Here is a 21448-nt window from a genome sequence, read left to right as displayed (position 1 = left end):
GAAAGTTTCAAGCTTTCACGAGCCCAATCCAAACACATTCAACTCTTCGACCAATCAAGTCAATCAAAAAAAATGTTTTTCTGATTACGAAATTGATTAATTAGTGAAAGAAAACTGAAAAGTGAAGTGGCGATCAAACGAGCAATTTTCTTTAAATTTCATCAGCTCTGTTATTTTATCTGTTGCTGTGTCATCAATTGAAGTGTAAAATCATCAAGCTGTGAGATTCAACTAGCAAAAAATGTCTGAAGCTGAGCAATCAAGTATGCATAAATATTATTAATTAATATCCTAAAAACACCGTGTTTAAAATTTGTAAAACGTTGAAACTCTTCGTGTTTTGAATTTATTTTGCAGGTATAATTTATACGTCCGAGCAATATGGAGACGATGACTCCGGAGACGGAACCTCAAGCAAGCCTTTCAAGACTGTCTTACAAGCTATGCGGTTCGCCGGTAAAGAACCATTTCCACCTATTCATGTCGACTCCAGAATAGAAGGAGAGGTAAGTAACACTATTTACAGGAGAAGTACTCGTGTTTTATAAATTCACCTGATCATGGTATCCTTGCAGAAATTCGAACCAGTTGCTAAATCCCAGTATAAAAAGATTTACAAAATATGGCAAAGGGAGCAATTCAAGACAGCTGGCAAACAAGTCAAAGAAAAGGAAGATGCTGAAAAAAGGCTGAAAAATCTAGAAGATGCTAAAAAGATAACGATCAATGAAGATACTTCGTTACCTGAAGCGAAACTAATTAAAATCAAGGATTGTGTGAATTATGAGAGTAAAAGAATTAAAGTATACGGTTGGGTTCATCGATTGCGGAAGCAAAGTAATGATATATCATGTGAAATATTGCATCATTTTGTGATTTTCTATTTACATTGGTATTCTGTTTAGAATCTGTTATGTTCATCACTTTGAGAGACGGCACAGGTTTTTTGTTGCAATCTGTATTAAGTGATACACTTAGTCAAACTTACGATGCCATTACCCTAGCCACCGAAGCAAGTGTATTATTATATGGAAAAATTCTCAAAGTACCGGAAGGTAAAACGGTAAGTACTTTGCCATCCAAATAATTCGTTGTGAGATAGTCTGAGTTGATTTACATATTCAATTATTGCTCTTGTAGGCTCCTGGAGGTGTCGAATTACAAGTAGATTACTGGCAACTGATCGGCTCGTCACCAGCCGGTGGTGCTGACAACATTTTAAACGAAGAAGCTTTACCAGATGTCCAATTAGACAACCGGCACATAATGATACGCGGAGAAAATGTAATATTTTAATCAGCTTGACATTCAGTTTCCAATTATTAATTACGATACTCTTTTAGACTTCGGCAGTATTACGTATGCGAGCAGTTCTAACGAATGCTTTCAGAGAACATTTTCTTAGCGAAGGTCTTACCGAAGTTCATCCTCCTACCATGGTACAAACCCAAGTAGAAGGTGGATCTACATTGTTTAAACTGGATTATTTCGGGTACTTATCTTTAAAATGAACTGTCTTCTTGCTAAATCGAGTCATTTTCTAATATTTTTTTCCCTCTGAATTTCAGTGAAGAAGCATATTTGACTCAAAGCTCACAGTTATATTTGGAAACTTGTTTAGCGTCCATCGGAGACTCGTATTGTATCGCTCAAAGTTATCGTGCTGAGCAAAGTAGGACCAGGAGACATTTAGCAGAGTAATTATTTCTATTGCTAAATCGTATGTACGTATAAACTTACCTAAATGATGAATTTTTAATTTATGAAAATTACTAGGTACGCTCACGTTGAAGGTGAATATGCTTTCATCACGTTCGACGACTTACTCAACAAAATAGAGAATATGATTTGCGACGTTGTCGACCGAGTATTAAAATCACCGTATAAACAATTAGTTAAAGATTTGAATCCTGTGAGTATTTCTGAACGTCTGATAGCATCTGAAGACGTGGGCTTGAAATAATATTTTTTTTTTTTAGAAATTCGTACCTCCTCAAAAACCTTTCAAAAGAATGGATTATTCGGAAGCTATTGAATTTCTTCGTGAAAACAACATAACCAAGGACGATGGTAGCTTTTACGAATTTGGCGAAGATATTCCTGAAATGCCCGAAAGAAAAATGACAGACTTAATAAATCAACCTATTATGCTGTGTCGGTTTCCTGCCGGAATCAAGTCGTTCTACATGTCTAGATGTCCTGAAAATAACGAATTAACCGAATCTGTGCGTATATTTTTACTAGTTGATTATTAATTTTTGCAAGGATGACTAAAGTACCTCGTATCTTACAGGTCGATGTTCTCTTACCTGGTGTAGGAGAGATAGTCGGAGGATCGATGCGTATATGGGATTACGATGAGCTGATGAAAGGCTATAAAAACGCTGGTATTGATCCGACCCCATATTATTGGTATTCTGATCAGGTAAGTGATCTTGGATTATTGACTACAAAAAATCCGTTTGTGATAGTACTTGACTATTTGTTTCATTTATTTATTTTTCAGAGGATATACGGTTCATGTCCTCATGGAGGTTTCGGTCTTGGGTTGGAAAGATTTTTATGCTGGTTGCTCAATCGTTATCATATTAGAGATGTATGTTTGTATCCTAGATTTTTGGAACGATGCAAGCCGTAATTTCAAATTTTAATCGCATCTTTAAATTATTTCTAAGTGTTTTTTTATCCTAATAAGTAAACGCTTTCAAATTCTTATTTCTCAATGTTTTTTGTCATCAACATTTTTTGTGTATCAACAGCTCCTCACTCACTTTCAACACAAAAACGGTTTGAAGACGTAAAAATTATTGGTATAATAGTTCATACATTTTTGGACATACCTCTATTCAAAAACACTCCCAAACTCGTAATCCTATCTCATTGAAAAATAAAACAATCCGATGTTAACAAAATACAAAATTTATTCTGTATTTTTTTGGAACAAAACAGATTAAATACAGCAAGATGGATTATCAAAAAGGAAAGAAGAATCTTAAGACATAAATTCGTTAAGAACTTGAAAAAAATGCGTATAAAATTTTCATTGTTACATTACACATATTTAATGTCGAAGATAGGAAAAAAACGAAATTATAGTGCATTAATGAAGAACTCGAGTAATTATAAATTATCACACGAAATTCAAACAGCTATTATTACTTATAAAAAAAATTAATAAATTAATCATCATCCATTGGGCCTTGTTGCGGTTTCGGACCACCGGCTCGTTTAGCCAATATGATTTGATCGACTTGTAATACAGTACAGGCAGCTTGCGTAGCGTATTTCAAACCCCAGTATTTGGTTAAATATAAATCCAAAATACCAGCTTCGCTAGCATCGATACAGTTTGGACCTTCGCCCTAGAAATGAAACAAAGCCATGTTTAATATGATGGGAGTTTTGAGAGAAAAAAAAATATGAATAGGAAATACCTCGATATCAAATCCGTATGTTTGTTTGCCTTCGTTATGGGTAGCGTAAAGCTTCGAGATGACTTCTTTCGCTTTAACGCCGGTATTTTCGGCCAACGTTTTTACAAAACTTTCCAAAGCTGTGGCGAATTTTTTCACAGAGTATTGTTCTAATCCGGAAAGTGAATCTCCGTATTGGGCGATTTTCAAAGCGAGTTCGATTTCAGTGGCGCCAGCACCTGGGACGAATCTTCCATCCTGAATAGCAATATTACATTACTCGATTGAAATGGAGAGTAACTTAAAATGAAGAGTTGAATAAACTTACACGAGTGATGCCTTTGAAGGTATTAACTCCATCGTCGATAGCTCGTTCGATGTCATCCATGTAGTTATCAGTAGCACCACGAATAACAATGGTAGATACGCGAGTATTGTTACCATTTTGTTTAAAAACGACTACCGGGGTATCTCCTAATTCGTCGATATAAACGGAATCGGCGTAGCCTAATTCTTCCTTACTGGGAGTTATCTATTCGAAAGTCACAAAAATTAACACGGGATTTGAAAAAACTCGATAAATCAAAATGGAAGATATCAAACGAACCACTTTCGGTAGAGCAGTAGCGTTGACAGTTTTCGAGACTCGTCTAACATCGAATTTACTTTGAAGACTAACGGCCATCATGTTGTATTTATTCATGTAATGTAAAGCTAAATCGCCGAATTTGCCTCCAGCAACGACAACATCGACACCGGCTTCGGATAATGATTTAATTTGCTCTTCCAAGAGGTTCTCTTCGCCACGACTGAATTTCATCAATTCGTCGGCAGATTTAATCAATACAGTTCCCTGGAAAGAGAAAAAAAGTTGAATTTAGTGCGTGAAATAATCTACTTCTCGAAACGGAAGAATATAACTCACGGTCGTTTCGGTGGTAGCAATATCAACCGGGCAAGTAAAAACTGCCACTTTTGCTGGGCCCTTTTTCGTGGTAGTTCCTTCGATATTCTTTTTGAAAACCATTCCATGTACGACGGAAGAGTTTTGTAAACCAGAACCCTGCAAAAATATCAAGATTCTTAATGCCTTCTTTACACTGATACAATAAATGAAAACAATTCCAATTCCACTAACCAAAATTTTGCAAACTCGCACGCTATCAACGTTGAAAGCACCATCTTCAGGGAGAATTGAAACTGCAAAAACGAATAATTAGAATTCTCTAAAAATAATTACATTCAGAGTAGATCATTCGCAACTTACTGCAAGCATCGGTGATCAAATTCGATAAAAATTCTTCGTTTCCGAATTGTTTACTCATAATTGATGTTTTAATACCCTTTGCAGCTTGTTCTTTATTCTTATAGTCCTTTACTTCGTAGCATACTAAAGACGGTAAAATTTCTAAAGCTTTTTCGGCAGCTAATTCGTAACCCAATGTGATTTCCGTAGGCGTAAGACCCTGAATAAATACCACGTTAGTTGAATACAAAAGAGAGATTTAATAATTACGAGGTCGAACCGCATACCATTCTTAATAGATCTTCGGCTTCTTGTAACAAAGCTCCTGCCAGAATGATAATGAAGTTTGTTCCATCGCCTACTTCTTGTTCTTGCATTTGAGATGCTAAAATGATTATCTTTGCAGCTGGATGTTCAACCTACGTAAAATGAATCATCAATACACATAGAATCGAGTCAAGTCGTAATCCTTCAAACAAGATGAGCGACATTTACCTCTAATTCTTTAATAATCGTAGCAGCATCATTGGTGACAAATAGTTTTTCGATATGATTGATGATAATCTTATTCATTCCATTAGGACCATACGCAGTTCGTACGGTATCAGCGAATTGCTTACAGGCGTGGATGTTACGGAAAACGGCTTCTTCCAGACCGGAATAATGCTGTGAAAGAGATCATCGTTGATTAAAATATTGACGTACAGATAAGAAATTAAATTCCTTCAACAGCTGCAAAGAAAAATGTAGAAAATAACGAAGATTGATTCATACCCGTGCGCCTTCTTTCAACATCTGGGCGAACCCAGGAGCTTTAGGAACGTGAAGGGCCATTTTAACTAGCGCAAACTGAGAAAATGATAACTTTTAGCACAAAATTTATTTTAATTAGGTTATTTGTAAATTTATTAGGATCTAAAATTACTCAAAAACGTTTTTAAAAAAGATTTTTCGGTACCGAAAACGAGTTTCCAAGTTTTCTTTTTGAGAAGAATCGAAAAATGCAAACTTCTGTTGGCTTTGAAAGCTGATGATTTTTGGCAACTTTGAGAAAAAAGCGGCCATCTAAAGAAAGAAAACTTCGGAGTGTGAACGTTTCCGTTCCGTTATGGTTCTGTATAGAGTTCCGTTCCGTTCGGTTCCGTTCTCAAAATCAATCAATCAATGTTTGTGTTTGTAAACAAAAACATGTCAATATTTTCTCTCGGTGATAAAAATTAATGTTCTTTTGCTGAGTTTTGGCTGCAATTTTCCATCTTATAAAATTATAAAAATTAAAATCATCTGAGAGTATTTGGATTCGAGAGTGGGATCGTGTGAAATCCGCAATGGAGAAGAATTATTTTTTCTATCGCGTATGACGATGTGAGAATTTCAAGGTTCATGGTCCAATAGTCCATGATACTTATCACTCACAAACGTACATACCGGGTGGGCGATTTACCCAAGATTTACCGAGATAGTTTCTATGTATTTTGCGATAGCTGTCTAGGTACTTATCGCCCACCCCGTATCTACAATAATTTAACAATAAACTGATAATTTTTCTATAATTTTACGCACTACGTGCGCCGCATAAACATAGGTTATAAATCAAGCTTGTAACTCAGCATCCTGACTCGCTATCTTGATGGTGATTTGATTTACTTCAAATTCGTCTTTCGCGTTGGAAAATTCAGTACCGTGCTAGCTAGTGATACTCGTATTCGTGTTCTTCAAGTACAGCAGAGGTATGCCATCAGCAGAGTTTTGAAAAAATGTCTAACGATTGTAAAACTGATCTTAAAGCCCGCAGTAATGCAGTCGCAAATAACCGCTACAGTAACAAATACGAAGACGATGATACCGTAAAAGATTACAATTTCAACTGTACGTACGCTGTAATACCATCCAAAACGGATACTACGATTCGGACCAAACTGACTAAAATCCACGCTATACGAGAACAATTATACAGCATAAACGAGCCCTATCATCCGCTGAAAAACATAGAGAGCTTATTGGAATTCAATGAAAATTTCATTCAAACCGATGGTAACGACAACGACGACCCTAAGGATAAAATAGATGGATTTCGAACGTGTTATTCTGTAATTATCGAAGATGACGAGTGTTTTTCGCAGTCTACTTCGACAGATGTGATTCAAAAATCTGTATCTCTAAACGATCCGGAATACGTGGAATTTCAAAACGCTGTAATGGCCCTAAATCTCGACGACGACGGCGACAATGACAAATTGGAAGATTCGTTTGTATTTGCTTTTTTCACATTCGTTTTGCGTTGGTCTCGAAGTTCAGTGAATGCTTTGAATTCGACGCTGTTGAATGCTCTGATTGCGTACTTGGATGAGTGTGATGTGTCGCTAACGCTGCGACATCCGAAAAATCCTAGATACCTAATATTGCCATCCGCTTTCAAATTTTTACAGATTTACAAAGAAAATCAACAATCGGCAGTACAAGTTTTGAAAACACCAGCATCGTGGGAAGGCATAGTACATCGTTTGATATTTGAATACGATGACCAAGTTAATGAAAATGTCTGCAGTAGTGGTTTAGCAGTTGCGCCATGTTTGTACAAGTACGGATCCAAGCTGATAACTTTTTACGAAAAAATGAAAATAATTGAGAACGCGTTCATTACCGAATTGTGGACAGACGACTTGTTAACTTTACTAAAGAATACAGAAAATGCACCTTTTAAAAACTACTTGCAACAATCAGGACTGAACTTGAAAGACAAGATCGTTGAAAAAAGCAACGATAGCTCAACCACAAAACCTAAGTACATTACAGGAACCGCGTGTTGCGGAAAAACAACATTTTTGAAAGCATTAAAAGCGTATGGTGGTTGGTGTACACCTAGTCGCGAAGATCTAGGCACATTTTCAGGTAAAAGTCGAGCTCCGGCATATGTTGGAAATTTGCACGCGGCGTTGGATTTCGCATTGACTCGTTTCAAACATTCGGTAATTGGAGATCGTGGTCCCATCGATAATTTCATTTGGTCTGCTATTATGCCAATCTGTAGAGAAAAGCACGCCAAAGTCGCGCTGGATAAATTTATCAACATATTGAATGCTACAATGAACGAATTTTCAATCGCCTACTTCAACGAATTTGATACGCTGGTATTTGTTGATCCTTACTCTAGTCGCGTACAACAGCGAATGTTGAAACGTCTTACTGATGGCGATCAACATCGAGGTCGTATACCATTTTACGCGTACACTCAAAATATAGCTTACACCTTGTTAGCTCATTTGTTCGGATGGTCCATTGTAGCAGTTCCCTATCGAAGCAGTGAGAATGAGATTGATGGGGAAGCTTTCAAGCACATTACGTTGTCCTTAATGCAGCGGAAGTATAAAAGAGCCGATCAAAGCGAAGTGATTGTCGCCGAAAGCGTTATTCGAAAATGTACAAGATTGCGATCAATCGAAGTACCCGTCGAACTCGTGGATACGAGTTTTCAAAAAATTATAGGCATTCACAAATAATAATCTCGATTGTCCATTCGCCAAATACCTACTTACATATCTAATACATTTTAAACAGTCTTTCAAAATTTGAATTGGCCTATTCTACTTAATCTTCGGAATTGATTTATGTATGCTAACATTGCTAACACAAAGACATTCGATATTTTTCTATTCAATAAAGGAATTTTATTATTACATCGAAATCATATTTTTTTAAATATCATTCAAATTGTCAATATAGGGTAGGTAGTAGGTACTATCTCTAGGTAGGCAAATGCTTTTATACAGGGTGCCCAGAAATATCGTGAACACCTAACAAAGTTTTCTCATTTCTGCTAAATATTTCGGTTGGTCTCAGTGAATGATAATAATGATACCACATGATTGGTTGTTAGACTGAGATGATAACATTCCGCCAATCATATGCATCTATTTCATGTTGCCAACCTATATTTTTAAATGAAAAACCTTCTTAAGTTCTTATGAGGTTCACGATATTTCTGGGCACCCTGTATGGTGTAGGCCTAGATCTATGGGTGAAGCGAGGTGAAGCGGTTGAGCGGTTCACACGTGTGTGTGAAACGGACCAATCCTTATCACTAGTTTCTGTTTGTTATCAAGAAAGGAAAAAAACCGAAAATGATTTCCTATTTTTTGTCATAATTTTTTCGTCTATAATGATTTGATCCTCAGTGTCTTTGCAGTTTCAAATGTGTACCAGCGGTATAAGTATACATAACTCATTCTATAAAAGAGACATCAGACGCCGGAGTGATCCCAATTCGTCATCCGTCCATTGAAGATCGCAAGTCTTTCAGTTATCATAACTGCGCACCTTTATTATATCAATTGTTCGATTATCTCGCCGATGACGGATGAAATTGAAATTTCCTTTTCTTCGATCGTTGTTACTCGATTAGCGAGTGTACACATATATGACTCGCTGCTCCGGTTAATGCCCGTGTCCGTACAAGATACGTAGCAGGTATGACATGTGCATACTGTAGCACTAGCAATAGCGAGCTGTTAACCGGTTTCGTGTTTTTATTTTCATTCAATTGTAGATTTATTGTAATTATATTCGATCGTGTATATTGTGTAGCGAACGAGAGTGCGATTATACTTGGTATATGCGTTACACCGAAGAATGCTCTGGTCTGCTCTCCTCAATTTGGAATTGAAACGCGAGCAATTTGAATTTTGATACGAGCAATTTTTCCTCGAATCCGAATCGAAAGCGATAGTGAAATCGGGTACAAACGAAACATACAGAATGAATCTTGGAATGCGCAACTGGTTGGCGCGCCAAGTAAAACCAACGTCGACGCTGCTTGTCGGCAGACAAGTAAATGTTGTTTCAGCTGTAGCCCTATGCGTTTTATTTTGTAATTATTTATTTGTATTTTTTCGTAGATGAGTACGAAACCCCGAACGAGAATTATGCCTCATGTGGACCGCGACGTGCTGGATGCGATAGAACGAGGCGAAATCACCGCCAAAAAGCATCCGGGCAAAGTGAGCGTTGGTACATCGTGTTTGCCGGAAGAATTGACGCAAGCCATCAAGAAAGTAGTCTCAGGTAACGCGTGCGAGTGCAGTGCACTAGTCTGTTACACGTTTCATTTCATTTGATTTCGTTTTTCGTTTCATTTTCGATTATATGTAGACACAGCGCCTAAAAATTTGAGAGGCGACGCTCAGCTGCTTCGCACTAATTTACGATGTCGAGCACTTCCCGCCGAAAGAGCCGATTTACAAGCGAAAATTCAAGCTCATATCTCAGGTACCTACGATTATACTCGTGTCTCGCGTACATACATTCATACAACTGCACCCTACAGCTGTAGCATCTTTCTTTCTTTCTTATAGAAGGCGTTTATAGCGGCGAAATCAGCGACGTCGATGATGTAATCGCCGCTTCGAGGCGTTCGCCATTGCGAAAAGTGATAAACCAACGAATACGATCTTGGTTTCCCATCGATTACACCACTTACGTTGGCAAACTATATTTGATCGCGAGAATGGCTGCCGAGTACGCTGTTTTAAATAGGATTTTCGCCGAAATCCAGCTCACGTGTCCTCAGTTCCAGCCGCATTCTTTATACGACTTTGGTTCCGGAGTGGGAACAGTGTCTTGGTAAATCGTTGGTCATAACTAGCCGATTACGTCTAAATGCGCATTTTTTTTTACATATTACGACTGCGCAGGATTGCTCGTAAATATTGGGCCGAATCGTTGCAAGAGTATTTCTGCGTCGATTCTTCCGGAGAAATGAACGAACTCGCTAAATTGCTACTGAAAGGCGGCGATGAGACAGTGCCATTACCAATTTCTGGCTTATATTATAGACAGTTTCTTTCGACCACCGTGTCAGTAAGTACCCCGTATTATGGCTACGCAACGCAGATGGTGCTATGTACATACTTATTCGTGTTATTTAGTCCAAGTACAGTTTGGTTACCTGCTCGTATTCGCTTTTTGAATTACCATCGGCTGAAATTCGATTGAAAACCTTGTCCAAACTATGGAATAAAACCGAAGATTTTCTAGTCATAGTCGAGCCTGGAACTAAAGCCGGCTTTCAGGTCGGTCATAATACACAAATTGCCCTATTTTTTCCATTCGTATAATTTATACATAACACGTAGGTATGTACCTACCTAAATTTTCTATCTGTATTTGCAGTTGGTCAACGAAGCGCGCGACTTTATTATTCAAAGCGATTCCGAAAGCGAGCATTCTACCGGAGTTCACGTACATTCGCCGGTCAGTGCTGCATATGGTCATTCTCAAGTGTTAGCGATTGCGTTGAAACTTGAGTATCGTAAAGCATCTAGTTGCATAATTAATTACCCTATCCGATAATTGTGTAATTTTGCACTGATTGGTACTTATCGCAAAATAACCGTGTTTTTTCGATTTATATGTATATTTCAGTGTCCGCACGAGTTTGATTGTCCGATGTTAAAACTGAGTCAGGGACTGTGCAGTTCACGCGTATCTTATCTTTCGCCAGCAATAGTCACAAATGCGTCTTACGAAAATGAATATTTCTGTTACGTAGTTTTGAGAAAAGGTATGTCGCGTGTATTGCTGATTTTGAGCAAATTCACTTTTTCTGAAAATATTTATCCTTACTTTTTTAATGTACTTATTTACTCGTCCACAATATACGAGTACATTTACGTAATCGGTGGAATGGGACAGTAAAAACATTCATTCTCGTACTTACTTATTTCTGAGAAATCGATCTACTCGTACGATTGGAATTTCAACGTTTGTTTACGAGTAGTTACTCGTATTCGTTCGCATTTCAAGGACAGATCGTAACGATGGTATATGTTTGCAGGCAAAAGAGAACCATCAGATAATCAGTGGCCCAGAGTAGTATCACATCCTGCGAAACGTAAAAAACACACGCACTGTCGCTTATGCACCAAAGATGGTCAACTAACCGATATGACTTTTACCAAGCAGAAATATGGACTGTAAGTTGAACGTTGCGTGATGCTCAAGCTTGCACTTGCACCGTCTGTAATTTTGCCGGCTGCGGTCATTTAGTAGATATTATTCTGATCATTTTTCCGTTTGTTTATTAATTTTGTCATCGCAGCACCACCTATCATTGTGGCAGATCGTTGAAGCTAGGAGATCGTCTACCTGCGCAGCTAACGGAAACCGAGCTGAATGAGACGGATGTAGATGCTTAGTGCGCGCGTTAGCGTTTTACTTTTCCAACAACACCCAGCAGTTACAAAAAGAACTGAAAATTTGAGCTGTACACTACCCGTACATATAACGACTGTAGCTTATCGAAAGCGCCTCGCTCATTACGAGCATTGTTACGATAGATTTCAATAAATGTTCGTATATTTTTTGTTTTGGCGTCATTTCTATTTTAATAACTGCCATACCAAATGTTGCGTACCTATGTGAAAATGAAACGAACTAGAGTTGATAGTTTTTATTGTTACCAAATACTTTACTTAATCTTTGTGTTTCTTATCGAATCCAAAATCAATAGGTTTATCGTAGCCCATGATATTTTTATAGTAATCTACAGTCTTGAAATGATTCGCGTCAAAAAACATGGGATGGTTTTTCACAAAGGCTACGGTGAAAAACTTAGTAACTGAAGGCACGACTACATCTTCAGGAGTGAACACGATCTACAAAAAAAATGCACGTACCGATGTTCATTAAAAAAAAAAAAAAAAAAAAAGACAACAACAACAAAGCAAACGTATTTACGTACCGTTTTCTTCTTGAACATGAACGTGTAAATTTGCGCCATATATTGTTTCCTAGAATGGTCGTAATACATTTTGACGCAATACTTTTTAGAAATTAAATTAATCAGCAACGGAGTGAGGAAATTGAATAGCAGCAGAACGCCGACACCGATGACCATTACGACTTGATTAGGAAATTCGATGCGACTGTGTAAATCTTTCAATAAGAACAGCGTTCCGAGACTCGTACTCAAAGTCATTATCTTGAGAAAGTTGATTTTTCTAGATAACGGACCGGAATAAATTTCTTCGGTAGCTGCGGTAACGTTATTACCATGCGGCGAAGACGTCGGCGTCGGCTCAGGTAAAGTACTCTGAAGTCAAAATTGAAATATGTACATGAATATACGTATAAGTATAGTAGATTCAATCGATGCGACGGTCGACATCGACTGGCCATCGGGTTGTGGTTGTCGTACCTACTCGAGAGGTAAATCGTTTGAATATGATTTGTTGAACGTTGCTACATTGAGAATTGATGCACGGAGGGGCGCAAGTATTGGTCGTTGCATGATACACTAGTCTGCCGTAAAGTTGACTGACACGGGACCATTTCGCCATCTCTGCTCCCAATTTAAACATGCTCGCTTATTCAACGGCGGTGGCGTAATTATACGATGAATCCGGTGGTATGGTTCTGGTCAGCGGCAGACGATGGTTTCTACGCGATATACCTACAGATACAAGTGTGTAGTGTAAGTACCATGCATGTAGGTATAGGTACTTGAACGTGACAGTATCACGTCTACTGATCTACTCCATTCCAAATTCTAAGATCGTACTTACCCTATCAGTTGTGTAAGTAGCTGATGTAAGTACTGTATTCTGCTGTGTCGCTGTCTATCTGTTGGTGGCTGGCGGACATGCGGCGGACTCTGCTCTGCAAATAGATTGCATCGGACAACAATCGAGCCACTTAATGTTCCTCGATTAAATCTATAACGATTGACGAGCTCAAATTCTTTTATTTTCATTCATTTTTTACAGAATCACGTACTGCGCATGGCAGGTTGGTGTCGTCACGCGGTGGAGGTGGGTGGAGCAACCAATGGAGTGCAACGTTGTACGTGAACAGCTGATTTGATGCTTGCTCGCGCACTGCGCAGTACATAAAACTTACGTAAAATCCTATGACTTTCTTAAGAGTATAATCTATTTCCATACTTGTATTAAAGAGCTTTATTATCAGTCATTGTCATCAGTGTTACCTATCAGTTATCACTTCACTGCGTGAGTCGAAGGGATATTTGAACATTTTGGTTTGTAACACTGCAGACAAAATTATTGATAACTCAAAATTTTAGAAAAAAATTGAGAAATGAGAATGAGAGATTGAAGTACTTTGGAATTTGGTGGATTATTTTGATCAGTATTTCAATTGTTCAAGTATCTAGCTGTAGTCTTTCCAGTGCCGAATTATTTCATAGCTATCAACGACCATGGGCGACGGTAACACCATAAATTTCTTACAAATTTGCAACGAACTTCACAAATTCACTTCAAACTCATCGTATTCTTTGATTTTGCAGAAGAAGTAATCAAACGACGTTTACTAATAGATGGAGATGGAACCGGAGACGACAGAAGATTAACATTTGTGCTGAAAACTTTCGTAAAATGGTGTAATTCTGATAACGAATCACCTCGTGATGAGTGAGTATTTGACAATTTACTCATTTTAAACCAATTCTCCATTCGCATATCATTCACTAATTTCCAATCGAACGTTTCAGTAAAATAATTCAAGAACGATTGCTCAGTCAGCTATCTCAATGCGAATATGTGTTCGAAAAATCACGTATCTCTTCCAAAATGAACGAAACCGAATTGAACAATCATGGAAAATCAGCCGACGAAATAAAGAAAGACATAGAGAAAACTAAGCTAGAAATTCAAAAAGCGAAAGAAGACTTGCAAAAAGCTAAAATTTATCGTAAGAATCGTATCGAGTACGAAGTTATCGCCAATGTTATTGACAAACAACCAGAAAGAAAAGAAATGAACGAAAAACTGGTTGCCATCAAGAAAGAGTTGACTTCACTCGAAGTAAGTCTATGGATTCCGTATTACTATGAAATGGAATGCTAATTTTAGCTAATTGTAATTTATTTTATGATTCGTAGGAAACGAAACAACAGCTAGATAAGAAACTTGAAATGAGAAGAAAACACTTCCATGTTTTGGTGGCTTCCCTAAACCAGTTGCAAGCATTACTCGACTATGAAGAGAAGAATGGAGAAAGTGCCCATATTAATATATCCGACGATGAAATGGATTTACCTGAAATGATGGAAGATGATTGATTTTTTAACTCAAATTTTGTATATGTAAGATAAATTTTAAGGAGCAAATGGCTGTTGATTTTATAACTTTTTTTTTTTTTTTTTTTTGTAGTCAAAATTGCTCAATTTGTATTTGTAATGAGATAAGTAATTTAATATGAAAATAATACACATAATTTATTGCGGGTACACTTTTTTATTATTCGTTCAACAAAAAATATCAAAAACGTAATTTAAAGTTAGAACACTTTGGTACATTTCGGATTGTGAGAGAAATTCTAGTACTTCTGGAAACATCTTCTTTTATGGAATATTTTTCACAGCACGCATCCAAATTATTAATCTGATCGTTAATTTCATCGGATTTAATTTCCTCAATTCCGTGCATATAATTTTTGTACATTTCATTCTTGAGAACCAGTAAACTTCGAGGTTCAAGTAATAAAGAATATACTTTCTTTGCGGTGGACAAGTCCGCGTCCTGAAACGTACACAGATATTAATTATGTTGAAATGAAATTTGACGTGAAATTAAAAAAGGTATCATTACGCTGGCAGTTCCGGAGTAAGGAAAAAAATTCAGAATCGTATGAGAGCCGCAACTAATGGTAGTGACAACTGGAAAAAACAACGGTCCATCTAAATGAGGCTAAAACCAACATATTGAAGAGTTACAATGCAATACTGACGATTGTTGATTATGATATTGAAAACCATCTCACCATTATGCCTTGACCAGCTAAATATTCATTCACCAATACGTGATTTGGAGATGATCCTTCATCAAAAACTTGTAAAGCAGTTACTTTGTCGACATACTTTTGTAACCACTGAAATAGCGGATGAAATGATTATCATGTAAGATTATTTAACGCGGATGATCAATATGATAATTAATCATACATCGGGAATTTTTTCCGGTATCATTCCTTTAGGATGAGGAATTCCTCCCCAGTTCTGTAATCTACGATTCTTCAGCTGGGTCCACTTCGGTTTAGGAGCGGAATATACTTTATCAATGATTTCTTTCTCTTCATCAGCATTGATGAAGTTTGGAATGTATATGACCGAAGGAGGTACCTGAAATTTGAATTTTCGTTAAGTACAGAATCATAAAAGTGCAGCTTTGAAAAAATTTACTTCGATGAAACTTACGGTAGAGATAGTATGAGAGTCTAGCAACATCACTTCAAGAGGTTTTCCCACAAATCATAGAAATTTCCGAATTAAGAGAAAAGAGCTCAACCGGCAACGACCAAGAAATTGAAATTTTATTTATTTTTTACTGATAAGTGATGAACAAAAAAAAAAGAAAAAAAAATCTTCACAGAAAAATGATGAATTTGTTTTTTAGCCAATCAGAACGTTTTATTTATCGACCTACTTCTTTTCTCTGTGAAATACAAATCAGCTTTTTTGATAAGCAGATGAAATCAACCAAAATTTTCAAAAAATCTTGAAAAGTCCGTAAAATATGATATAGTTGTCTCAAATCACCATATTCCGCCTGTTTTAGTATCATCCTCGTCAAATTATATAGTAATAAATCATGGAGCCTATCCAAAGTACAGCTGGAGCTGTCCCAGTTCTAAATGAAAAAGGTATGCACTATTTTTCCAATTCTCTCGATATTCACCCTTTCAATGGGTATTTATCGCAATTAATTTCTTCACAGGGGAAGTATCGATGCAAAAAGTCAAAGTGCATCGATATGTTTCCGGCAAACGACCCGAATACGCTCCTGTGTCAAGCAGTGAGGAAGAATCCGAAGAGGAAGATTTCATCGAAGTGCATAAACAAAGACAACAAACACCGCCTCCTGAAGAAATTATTCTTCCTACTGAGAGAATATTAGCCACCGAAGATCCTAGATTACGACGTTTAATAAATAGAAAAGCACAGGAAGAGGAAGAAGAAGAAGAAGAGGATGAGGATGAAGCTGATGTCGAAGAAAGGGCTCCTCGTTGGAGGTATGAATCAAATATTTCTCTGTTCATTATTCTATACCTATGTGTATTGTTTCTACAGTATATTGAATTTACAGACACGCAAACGAAGCCGAAGCTGCTGAAAGTGAAAGCGAAGAAGAAAGAGATCGTGATAGGATGGATGTCAGTGGCGATGATGATGAAGATGATGAGGATTTGAGTGATGAAGAAATCGAAAGGCGACGTCTAATGTTGAGGCAACGCGTTCTAAATCAGAAACACGAACAGGTGTGTATTTCATAATTTTGATTGTGGATTTCATATTCGATCCATTAATGATGTATCGTTGTATGTACTTTCAGAACGAAGTATTAGAAAAGGAAGATGAAAGGTTCCTGTCTGGTGAAGAAAGTGGCGTAGAAACATCGGAATATGAGGAATATTCTGGTACTGTAATCGTTATTCTACATATGCAAGGATGTCGTTTCACTATTTCTAATGTGTTTTCTCGTAATTCTGTTAGATTCTGAAGAAGAATCGGAAGCAAGGTTGAAACCAGTGTTTACGCGTCAAAAAGACAGATTGACTATCATTGAAAGAGAAAAGGAAGCTGCTCGTAAAAGACAAATGGAAGTCGAATCTAAAAAGAAAGTCGAGGAACGAAGAAGACAAACATTGAAAGTACGTACCAACCTCAGAAGAAATCATATTTTCGACTTTATTGCGCATTTAACGCTCTGAAAATTTTATTTTTCAGCTCGTAGAAGAAGAAATTCGTAAAGAACAAGCGTCAGCTAAAACAGAAGAAGGATGCATTGAAGATGTGAATACCGATGACGAAAATGACGAAGTAGAATACGAAGCTTGGAAGCTGAGAGAAATGAAAAGAAATAAACGCGATAGGGACGAACGAGAGCAGTGCGTAGTCAGTTGTAATAATCTATCTTTCTTAATTATTGGTGTAATTAATGTGTAAAATTTTCATTAGGATGGAACGTGAAAATATGGAAATTGAAAGATTACGTAATTTAACCGAAGAGGAAAGAAGACAAGAATTACGTTTGAATCCTAAACAAGTGGTTAATAAAAGCGTTAAAGGAAAATATAAATTCATGCAGAAATACTATCATCGTGGTGCTTTCTATTTGGTAATTATTCTTTTTCAATATGGTACCTGCTCAATAATTTTAAATGAACCGATGTTACTCAGTATTTTCTTGTACAGGACAAAGATGACACCATTTTCAAAAGGAATTTCGCTACTGCCACTCTCGATGATCACTTCGATAAAACGATTCTTCCCAAAGTCATGCAGGTTAGTTGGATTTTGTATTTTTAAATTTGCATATCTTCCTGGAAATGACTTTGAATTCTTATTTTTTTTTCAGGTCAAGAACTTCGGTCGCAGCGGTAGAACCAAATACACTCATTTGGTTGATCAAGACACTACGCAATTCGACTCACCGTGGATTTCAGAAACTTCTCAAAATCTTAAATTTCATAATAACCAGGCAGCTGGTGTTAAGCAAGTTTTCGCACGACCCAGCTTACGCAAGCACAAACAGAAATAAAATCTGTTATAAGTGGTCACATTTTCTTCTGTATATATGATTTTTATGTTCGATTAGTGTAAATATACGTTGTATCGTTTAAAAAGTTTCAATTAAATAATTATCATCGTTTAAATAATGAAAAACATAATATATTACAGATTTAAATATTCTATAAAATCACATGATACAAATTATTAAACCTAACTCTCTACCGGTTCCTCTTTGGTTCCCGGTTCTTCTTTCATATCATCATCTTCATCGGAATCTTTACTATGTTCGTGCAATAAAACATATTCTCTAGAACTAAAGCCAAATTTTAAAACATCTTTCTCGAATAATTCGTAATATCGTTTAGGTTCTACTTTCTTATTATTTATAAACGTTCCATTAGCGGATTCTAGATCCATGATATAAGGTCTAACTCTCTGCGCAGTACTTCCATCGTCTCTTTTAAACGGTACCAATCTAAACTGAAAAGCTGCGTGTTGTTTCGAACAAGAAGGATGATCTATGGCAATGTCGGCAATTTTTCTATCTCTACCCATTAAATATCCACTTTGCCTATGAATGTATAAAACTGGTAATGCTTTTTCGCCTTTGAACGGGTAAAGCCTCCATCTTCGTTTAGGTATTCGAGCTTCGGGAGGTTCGCTGTATTTGATTACTACTCCGCGAAATGTGTTTGTTTCCTCTGCTAGTTTTCCAGTCGTTTGAAAGTTGGGCTTTTCTTTCTCTTTTTTCGGTTCTTTGGCAGGCGAGTTCTCAGGTTTACCCCAAACTGGTTCTTTTTTATCGTCGCGGAAATTTCTCTCTCGTTTGTTGCGATGTCTGTCTCGATCTGCACTATCGTGTCTGTCATGTGAATGCCTAGAAAAAATAACAAACTCATTGTGAAATTGTTTCAAAAAAAAAAGAATAACGAGTAATACTAACTTTCTCTTGTAATGATGTCTTTCGCGATCGTCTCTGGCGTCATGACTGCGAGATCTATGCCTACGATGGCCTCTGAAAAAAACAAAAAAACAATAAGAGTTATTAATACACAAAATGGAAATTTTATCGATGGAGCGGAGTGTAAAATAGAAAACTGACCTTTCACGTGATCTATCACGACTTCTGCGATGATTTGGTCGAGAAGACATTGTGAGCTATATTCGTGATACCCTGAAAAAAATCAATCGTACTATTAATATGCATATCGAGAAAAATGTACGCAAGTATTCACAAAGATAATCATCAATATATAGAATAAGAGTCAAGAGCCTATCATGAGTATGGCAGAATTTTAAATTCGTTTTCTCGTCTGAATCTTAGCTTGATTACTAATTTAATGAAACGAACGACGTAGGTTCATTCTTATTAATTTCGATACCAACTGGCTACGCAAGATTCGGGTATACTTTACCTACGTATAATTACATGTCGAACAACACGTCTCGGACTTCCTAAGCATAATGTTTACCATCATAAAACGAATATCAGATGCGTTGGAAATGTACTAGGCTCAATTTTAACAATGCCATCATAGCTTAAGTATCAACTAAGCAGAGAAATACTGTGCAAACCAAAATTGCAGAACCATCATTCGAACTTTAAAGATGCCCAACACGATCCAACGCATCAATCTGCTACTCATGACGCAATGTCAAAATTTCACGAAGGTGACAAAATATGACGACTTTACATTGCATTTTGTTCATTATAAAAACTGAAAAGTAACGCAAAAGTTAAATAAGGGTAGATAACAAGTTGTTGATGAATTTCAAACGATATCTTACTTTTGATGGAGATTTCCTCGTAACGATGGCTACTTGATGCGAGAAGATCGAAACTGATATTGCTACAAACTGTACAATGATTATATCTTCAGAATTTTCGATTAGACATTGATTTTTAAAATGAAATGCACGAAATTCGACGAAATTATTAAAATTATCAGCAGAGACACCACACTTTTCAATTCATAATAAAAATAACGCGTCTTCCCCGATCCTCCAGTCAAAAAAAACGTTTTTTTCTGTGCTTTTGTCTATCCATAAATTAGTTTGGTTATCGATCTATAGGATCGGTAGTGTACATCTGATTGCTAATTGGTCGAATTGAGAAATAGGAATCATCCTATCTGAAAAATTATCCAATCACAGTAGAGTATACTAACGCCATCTACATAAATTGCCACGTACCAATGGACAGCTGGCTTTATCTGTGATTTTTTTTATCTTGTGTTTTTCTTGTACAAAATTTTTCTGATGAAATGAAAATGAAATGAAATGAAACTTTGCGAATCGCATCGGCAAAAATTTACATACAAAAGTTAATTAATTAGTGACAAATATATTGCTCAGTTCTTTTCTCAAGTCGTGGACGTTTTCGTGGGTTTTCATGTCACTTTCGCAGGTTTTATGATGCTTTGTTTAGTCACGTTGTGAAGATATCGGTCGGAGGTAACAATATTATTTCTATATTTAAATAATTAATAATTCGACCGCATTTCGAGTACTGAAGAACTCGGATCTTCCATCATGACATCGACGCAGCCAACCGAGGCCGATGTTCGACCTACCATCTTCATTCAAAACATCGTATGCAGCGTAAACTTGAGCTGTACCTTGAATCTAACAGATGTGAACAATCGTCTGAGACTTTCCGAGTACAACCCGAAACGCTTCCCAGGAGCAGTTCTACGATTACTCGAACCGAAAGTTACTGCTTTGACATTTTCTACCGGTAAAATGGTCGTATGCGGAGCTAAACACGAAAAACTAGCCAACTTGGGTGCACGAAAGTTAGCTCGTATCTTACAAAAAATTGGCAATAATGTGCAGTTGAAGGATTTCAAAATAAACAACATGTTAGCGACTTGCGATTTGAAATTCCCCATTCGTTTAGAAGACTTGAATGAAAGTCACGCTCAATTCAGTCGTTACGAGCCGGAATTATTTCCGGCGCTTATTTATCGTTTGGTTAGACCCAGGACTGTTATGCTTATATTTGTTAATGGCAAGATCGTCATCACCGGTGGTAAATCACGTGACGAATTACAGCAAGCTTTAGACTTGATGTATCCTATTTTGAGAAGTTTCAGGAAGTCCTAGTTCTGGTCTTTTTTGTTTCCTATTCCTCGACAGTTAATCGTGCTTTTTGTTGTGTTGTACATAAATAATTACATACGTAGATTTTTTTTTGTACAATTTTCCTTATTTTGAGATTTTGTTGAATAATTCTTTTAATATATTCTGTTGATATATTTG

The 21448-nt window shown here is 36.8% G+C and overlaps 9 protein-coding genes across 13 annotated transcripts; 5 read left to right on the top strand and 4 right to left on the bottom strand.

Moving 5' to 3' along the window:
* The first annotated feature begins 71 nt into the window (after window positions 1–71).
* Window positions 72–2715, top strand: AsnRS (asparagine--tRNA ligase). The gene is made up of 11 exons (XM_065367033.1): window positions 72–263; window positions 358–506; window positions 576–837; window positions 906–1063; window positions 1141–1284; window positions 1344–1492; window positions 1569–1697; window positions 1777–1912; window positions 1980–2225; window positions 2294–2425; window positions 2507–2715. The coding sequence occupies exons 1-11, from the start codon at window positions 242–244 to the stop codon at window positions 2636–2638; spliced, it is 1659 nt and encodes a 552-aa protein (XP_065223105.1). The 5' UTR covers window positions 72–241; the 3' UTR covers window positions 2639–2715.
* Window positions 2716–2901: 186 nt separating this feature from the next.
* On the bottom strand, window positions 2902–5651 carry CCT8 (chaperonin containing TCP1 subunit 8). Its single transcript, XM_065367034.1, has 10 exons — window positions 5434–5651; window positions 5155–5325; window positions 4947–5078; window positions 4681–4879; window positions 4552–4613; window positions 4339–4476; window positions 4021–4266; window positions 3742–3945; window positions 3435–3671; window positions 2902–3362 (listed from the first exon to the last, which is right to left on the bottom strand). Exons 1-10 carry the CDS (start codon window positions 5491–5493, stop codon window positions 3180–3182), a joined length of 1632 nt encoding a protein of 543 aa, XP_065223106.1. The 5' UTR covers window positions 5494–5651; the 3' UTR covers window positions 2902–3179.
* A 2994-nt stretch (window positions 5652–8645) lies between these two features.
* Window positions 8646–12019, top strand: LOC135847490 (methyltransferase-like protein 17, mitochondrial). Its single transcript, XM_065367036.1, has 11 exons — window positions 8646–9126; window positions 9244–9486; window positions 9555–9720; window positions 9808–9924; window positions 10011–10278; window positions 10350–10515; window positions 10584–10727; window positions 10828–10908; window positions 11080–11218; window positions 11492–11630; window positions 11756–12019. Exons 2-11 carry the CDS (start codon window positions 9415–9417, stop codon window positions 11850–11852), a joined length of 1389 nt encoding a protein of 462 aa, XP_065223108.1. The 5' UTR covers window positions 8646–9126; window positions 9244–9414; the 3' UTR covers window positions 11853–12019.
* A 72-nt stretch (window positions 12020–12091) lies between these two features.
* Window positions 12092–13446, bottom strand: LOC135847493 (transmembrane protein 70 homolog, mitochondrial). Its single transcript, XM_065367043.1, has 4 exons — window positions 13221–13446; window positions 12858–13108; window positions 12398–12748; window positions 12092–12311 (listed from the first exon to the last, which is right to left on the bottom strand). The coding sequence occupies exons 2-4, from the start codon at window positions 13014–13016 to the stop codon at window positions 12129–12131; spliced, it is 693 nt and encodes a 230-aa protein (XP_065223115.1). The 5' UTR covers window positions 13017–13108; window positions 13221–13446; the 3' UTR covers window positions 12092–12128.
* Window positions 13447–13687: 241 nt separating this feature from the next.
* Window positions 13688–14905, top strand: thoc7 (THO complex 7). The gene is made up of 4 exons (XM_065367046.1): window positions 13688–13883; window positions 13964–14087; window positions 14168–14480; window positions 14558–14905. The coding sequence occupies exons 1-4, from the start codon at window positions 13874–13876 to the stop codon at window positions 14735–14737; spliced, it is 627 nt and encodes a 208-aa protein (XP_065223118.1). The 5' UTR covers window positions 13688–13873; the 3' UTR covers window positions 14738–14905.
* On the bottom strand, window positions 14893–16028 carry LOC135847494 (alpha-ketoglutarate-dependent dioxygenase alkB homolog 6). Its single transcript, XM_065367045.1, has 5 exons — window positions 15872–16028; window positions 15620–15796; window positions 15439–15546; window positions 15267–15365; window positions 14893–15197 (listed from the first exon to the last, which is right to left on the bottom strand). Exons 1-5 carry the CDS (start codon window positions 15899–15901, stop codon window positions 14937–14939), a joined length of 675 nt encoding a protein of 224 aa, XP_065223117.1. The 5' UTR covers window positions 15902–16028; the 3' UTR covers window positions 14893–14936.
* An 89-nt stretch (window positions 16029–16117) lies between these two features.
* Window positions 16118–18300, top strand: Mfap1 (Microfibril-associated protein 1). Its single transcript, XM_065367037.1, has 9 exons — window positions 16118–16317; window positions 16392–16686; window positions 16761–16932; window positions 17007–17091; window positions 17168–17325; window positions 17402–17562; window positions 17633–17792; window positions 17870–17959; window positions 18033–18300. Exons 1-9 carry the CDS (start codon window positions 16266–16268, stop codon window positions 18213–18215), a joined length of 1356 nt encoding a protein of 451 aa, XP_065223109.1. The 5' UTR covers window positions 16118–16265; the 3' UTR covers window positions 18216–18300.
* A 24-nt stretch (window positions 18301–18324) lies between these two features.
* On the bottom strand, window positions 18325–20193 carry LOC135847492 (smad nuclear-interacting protein 1-like). 5 transcript variants are annotated; one of them, XM_065367040.1, is made up of 5 exons: window positions 19976–20193; window positions 19763–19905; window positions 19290–19361; window positions 19131–19202; window positions 18325–19064 (listed from the first exon to the last, which is right to left on the bottom strand). In XM_065367040.1, the coding sequence occupies exons 3-5, from the start codon at window positions 19337–19339 to the stop codon at window positions 18398–18400; spliced, it is 789 nt and encodes a 262-aa protein (XP_065223112.1). In that variant the 5' UTR covers window positions 19340–19361; window positions 19763–19905; window positions 19976–20193; the 3' UTR covers window positions 18325–18397. The 5 variants fall into 5 exon arrangements, with proteins under 5 accessions (XP_065223112.1, XP_065223113.1, XP_065223110.1 ...); XM_065367041.1 differs by having other exon boundaries at window positions 19882–19905; XM_065367038.1 differs by lacking the exon at window positions 19763–19905 and having other exon boundaries at window positions 19976–20192.
* A 225-nt stretch (window positions 20194–20418) lies between these two features.
* Window positions 20419–21444, top strand: LOC135847496 (TATA-box-binding protein-like). Its single transcript, XM_065367047.1, has one exon. The coding sequence runs from the start codon at window positions 20720–20722 to the stop codon at window positions 21290–21292; it is 573 nt and encodes a 190-aa protein (XP_065223119.1). The 5' UTR covers window positions 20419–20719; the 3' UTR covers window positions 21293–21444.
* Window positions 21445–21448: the final 4 nt, after the last annotated feature.

This window comes from Planococcus citri, chromosome 5, assembly GCF_950023065.1.
Source record: "Planococcus citri chromosome 5, ihPlaCitr1.1, whole genome shotgun sequence".
Lineage (NCBI taxonomy): Eukaryota > Metazoa > Arthropoda > Insecta > Hemiptera > Pseudococcidae > Planococcus > Planococcus citri.
Note: the sequence above shows the minus strand (reverse complement) of the source record. Positions and strands in the feature narration are given on the sequence as shown.

Coding starts and splice junctions, on each gene's coding strand:
- LOC135847496 (XM_065367047.1), top strand. CDS start 20,720: ATGACATCGACGCAGCCAACCGAGGCCGATGTTCGACCTACCATCTTC.
- Mfap1 (XM_065367037.1), top strand. CDS start 16,266: ATGGAGCCTATCCAAAGTACAGCTGGAGCTGTCCCAGTTCTAAATGAA. Junction 17,092..17,167: donor GGAATATGAGGAATATTCTG/GTACTGTAATCG, acceptor TAATTCTGTTAG/ATTCTGAAGAAGAATCGGAA. Junction 17,326..17,401: donor GAAGAAGACAAACATTGAAA/GTACGTACCAAC, acceptor TTTATTTTTCAG/CTCGTAGAAGAAGAAATTCG.
- LOC135847492 (XM_065367040.1), bottom strand. CDS start 19,339: ATGTCTTCTCGACCAAATCATCGCAGAAGTCGTGATAGATCACGTGAA. Junction 19,203..19,289: donor CGTGATAGATCACGTGAAAG/GTCAGTTTTCTA, acceptor TGTTTTTTTCAG/AGGCCATCGTAGGCATAGAT. Junction 19,065..19,130: donor AGACATCATTACAAGAGAAA/GTTAGTATTACT, acceptor TATTTTTTCTAG/GCATTCACATGACAGACACG.
- LOC135847494 (XM_065367045.1), bottom strand. CDS start 15,901: ATGTTGCTAGACTCTCATACTATCTCTACC. Junction 15,797..15,871: donor ACTCTCATACTATCTCTACC/GTAAGTTTCATC, acceptor TTCAAATTTCAG/GTACCTCCTTCGGTCATATA. Junction 15,547..15,619: donor TACCGGAAAAAATTCCCGAT/GTATGATTAATT, acceptor CCGCTATTTCAG/TGGTTACAAAAGTATGTCGA.
- AsnRS (XM_065367033.1), top strand. CDS start 242: ATGTCTGAAGCTGAGCAATCAA. Junction 1,064..1,140: donor AAGTACCGGAAGGTAAAACG/GTAAGTACTTTG, acceptor TTGCTCTTGTAG/GCTCCTGGAGGTGTCGAATT. Junction 2,426..2,506: donor ATTATTGGTATTCTGATCAG/GTAAGTGATCTT, acceptor TTTATTTTTCAG/AGGATATACGGTTCATGTCC.
- LOC135847493 (XM_065367043.1), bottom strand. CDS start 13,016: ATGTTTAAATTGGGAGCAGAGATGGCGAAATGGTCCCGTGTCAGTCAA. Junction 12,749..12,857: donor TCAAACGATTTACCTCTCGA/GTAGGTACGACA, acceptor TTTTGACTTCAG/AGTACTTTACCTGAGCCGAC. Junction 12,312..12,397: donor TCATGTTCAAGAAGAAAACG/GTACGTAAATAC, acceptor TTTTTTTTGTAG/ATCGTGTTCACTCCTGAAGA.
- CCT8 (XM_065367034.1), bottom strand. CDS start 5,493: ATGGCCCTTCACGTTCCTAAAGCTCCTGGGTTCGCCCAGATGTTGAAA. Junction 3,946..4,020: donor CTACTGCTCTACCGAAAGTG/GTTCGTTTGATA, acceptor ACTTTCGAATAG/ATAACTCCCAGTAAGGAAGA. Junction 3,363..3,434: donor CATACGGATTTGATATCGAG/GTATTTCCTATT, acceptor TTTCATTTCTAG/GGCGAAGGTCCAAACTGTAT.
- thoc7 (XM_065367046.1), top strand. Junction 14,088..14,167: donor AACGAATCACCTCGTGATGA/GTGAGTATTTGA, acceptor CGAACGTTTCAG/TAAAATAATTCAAGAACGAT. Junction 14,481..14,557: donor AAGAGTTGACTTCACTCGAA/GTAAGTCTATGG, acceptor TATGATTCGTAG/GAAACGAAACAACAGCTAGA.
- LOC135847490 (XM_065367036.1), top strand. CDS start 9,415: ATGAATCTTGGAATGCGCAACTGGTTGGCGCGCCAAGTAAAACCAACG. Junction 9,925..10,010: donor AATTCAAGCTCATATCTCAG/GTACCTACGATT, acceptor TCTTTCTTATAG/AAGGCGTTTATAGCGGCGAA. Junction 11,219..11,491: donor TTACGTAGTTTTGAGAAAAG/GTATGTCGCGTG, acceptor ATATGTTTGCAG/GCAAAAGAGAACCATCAGAT.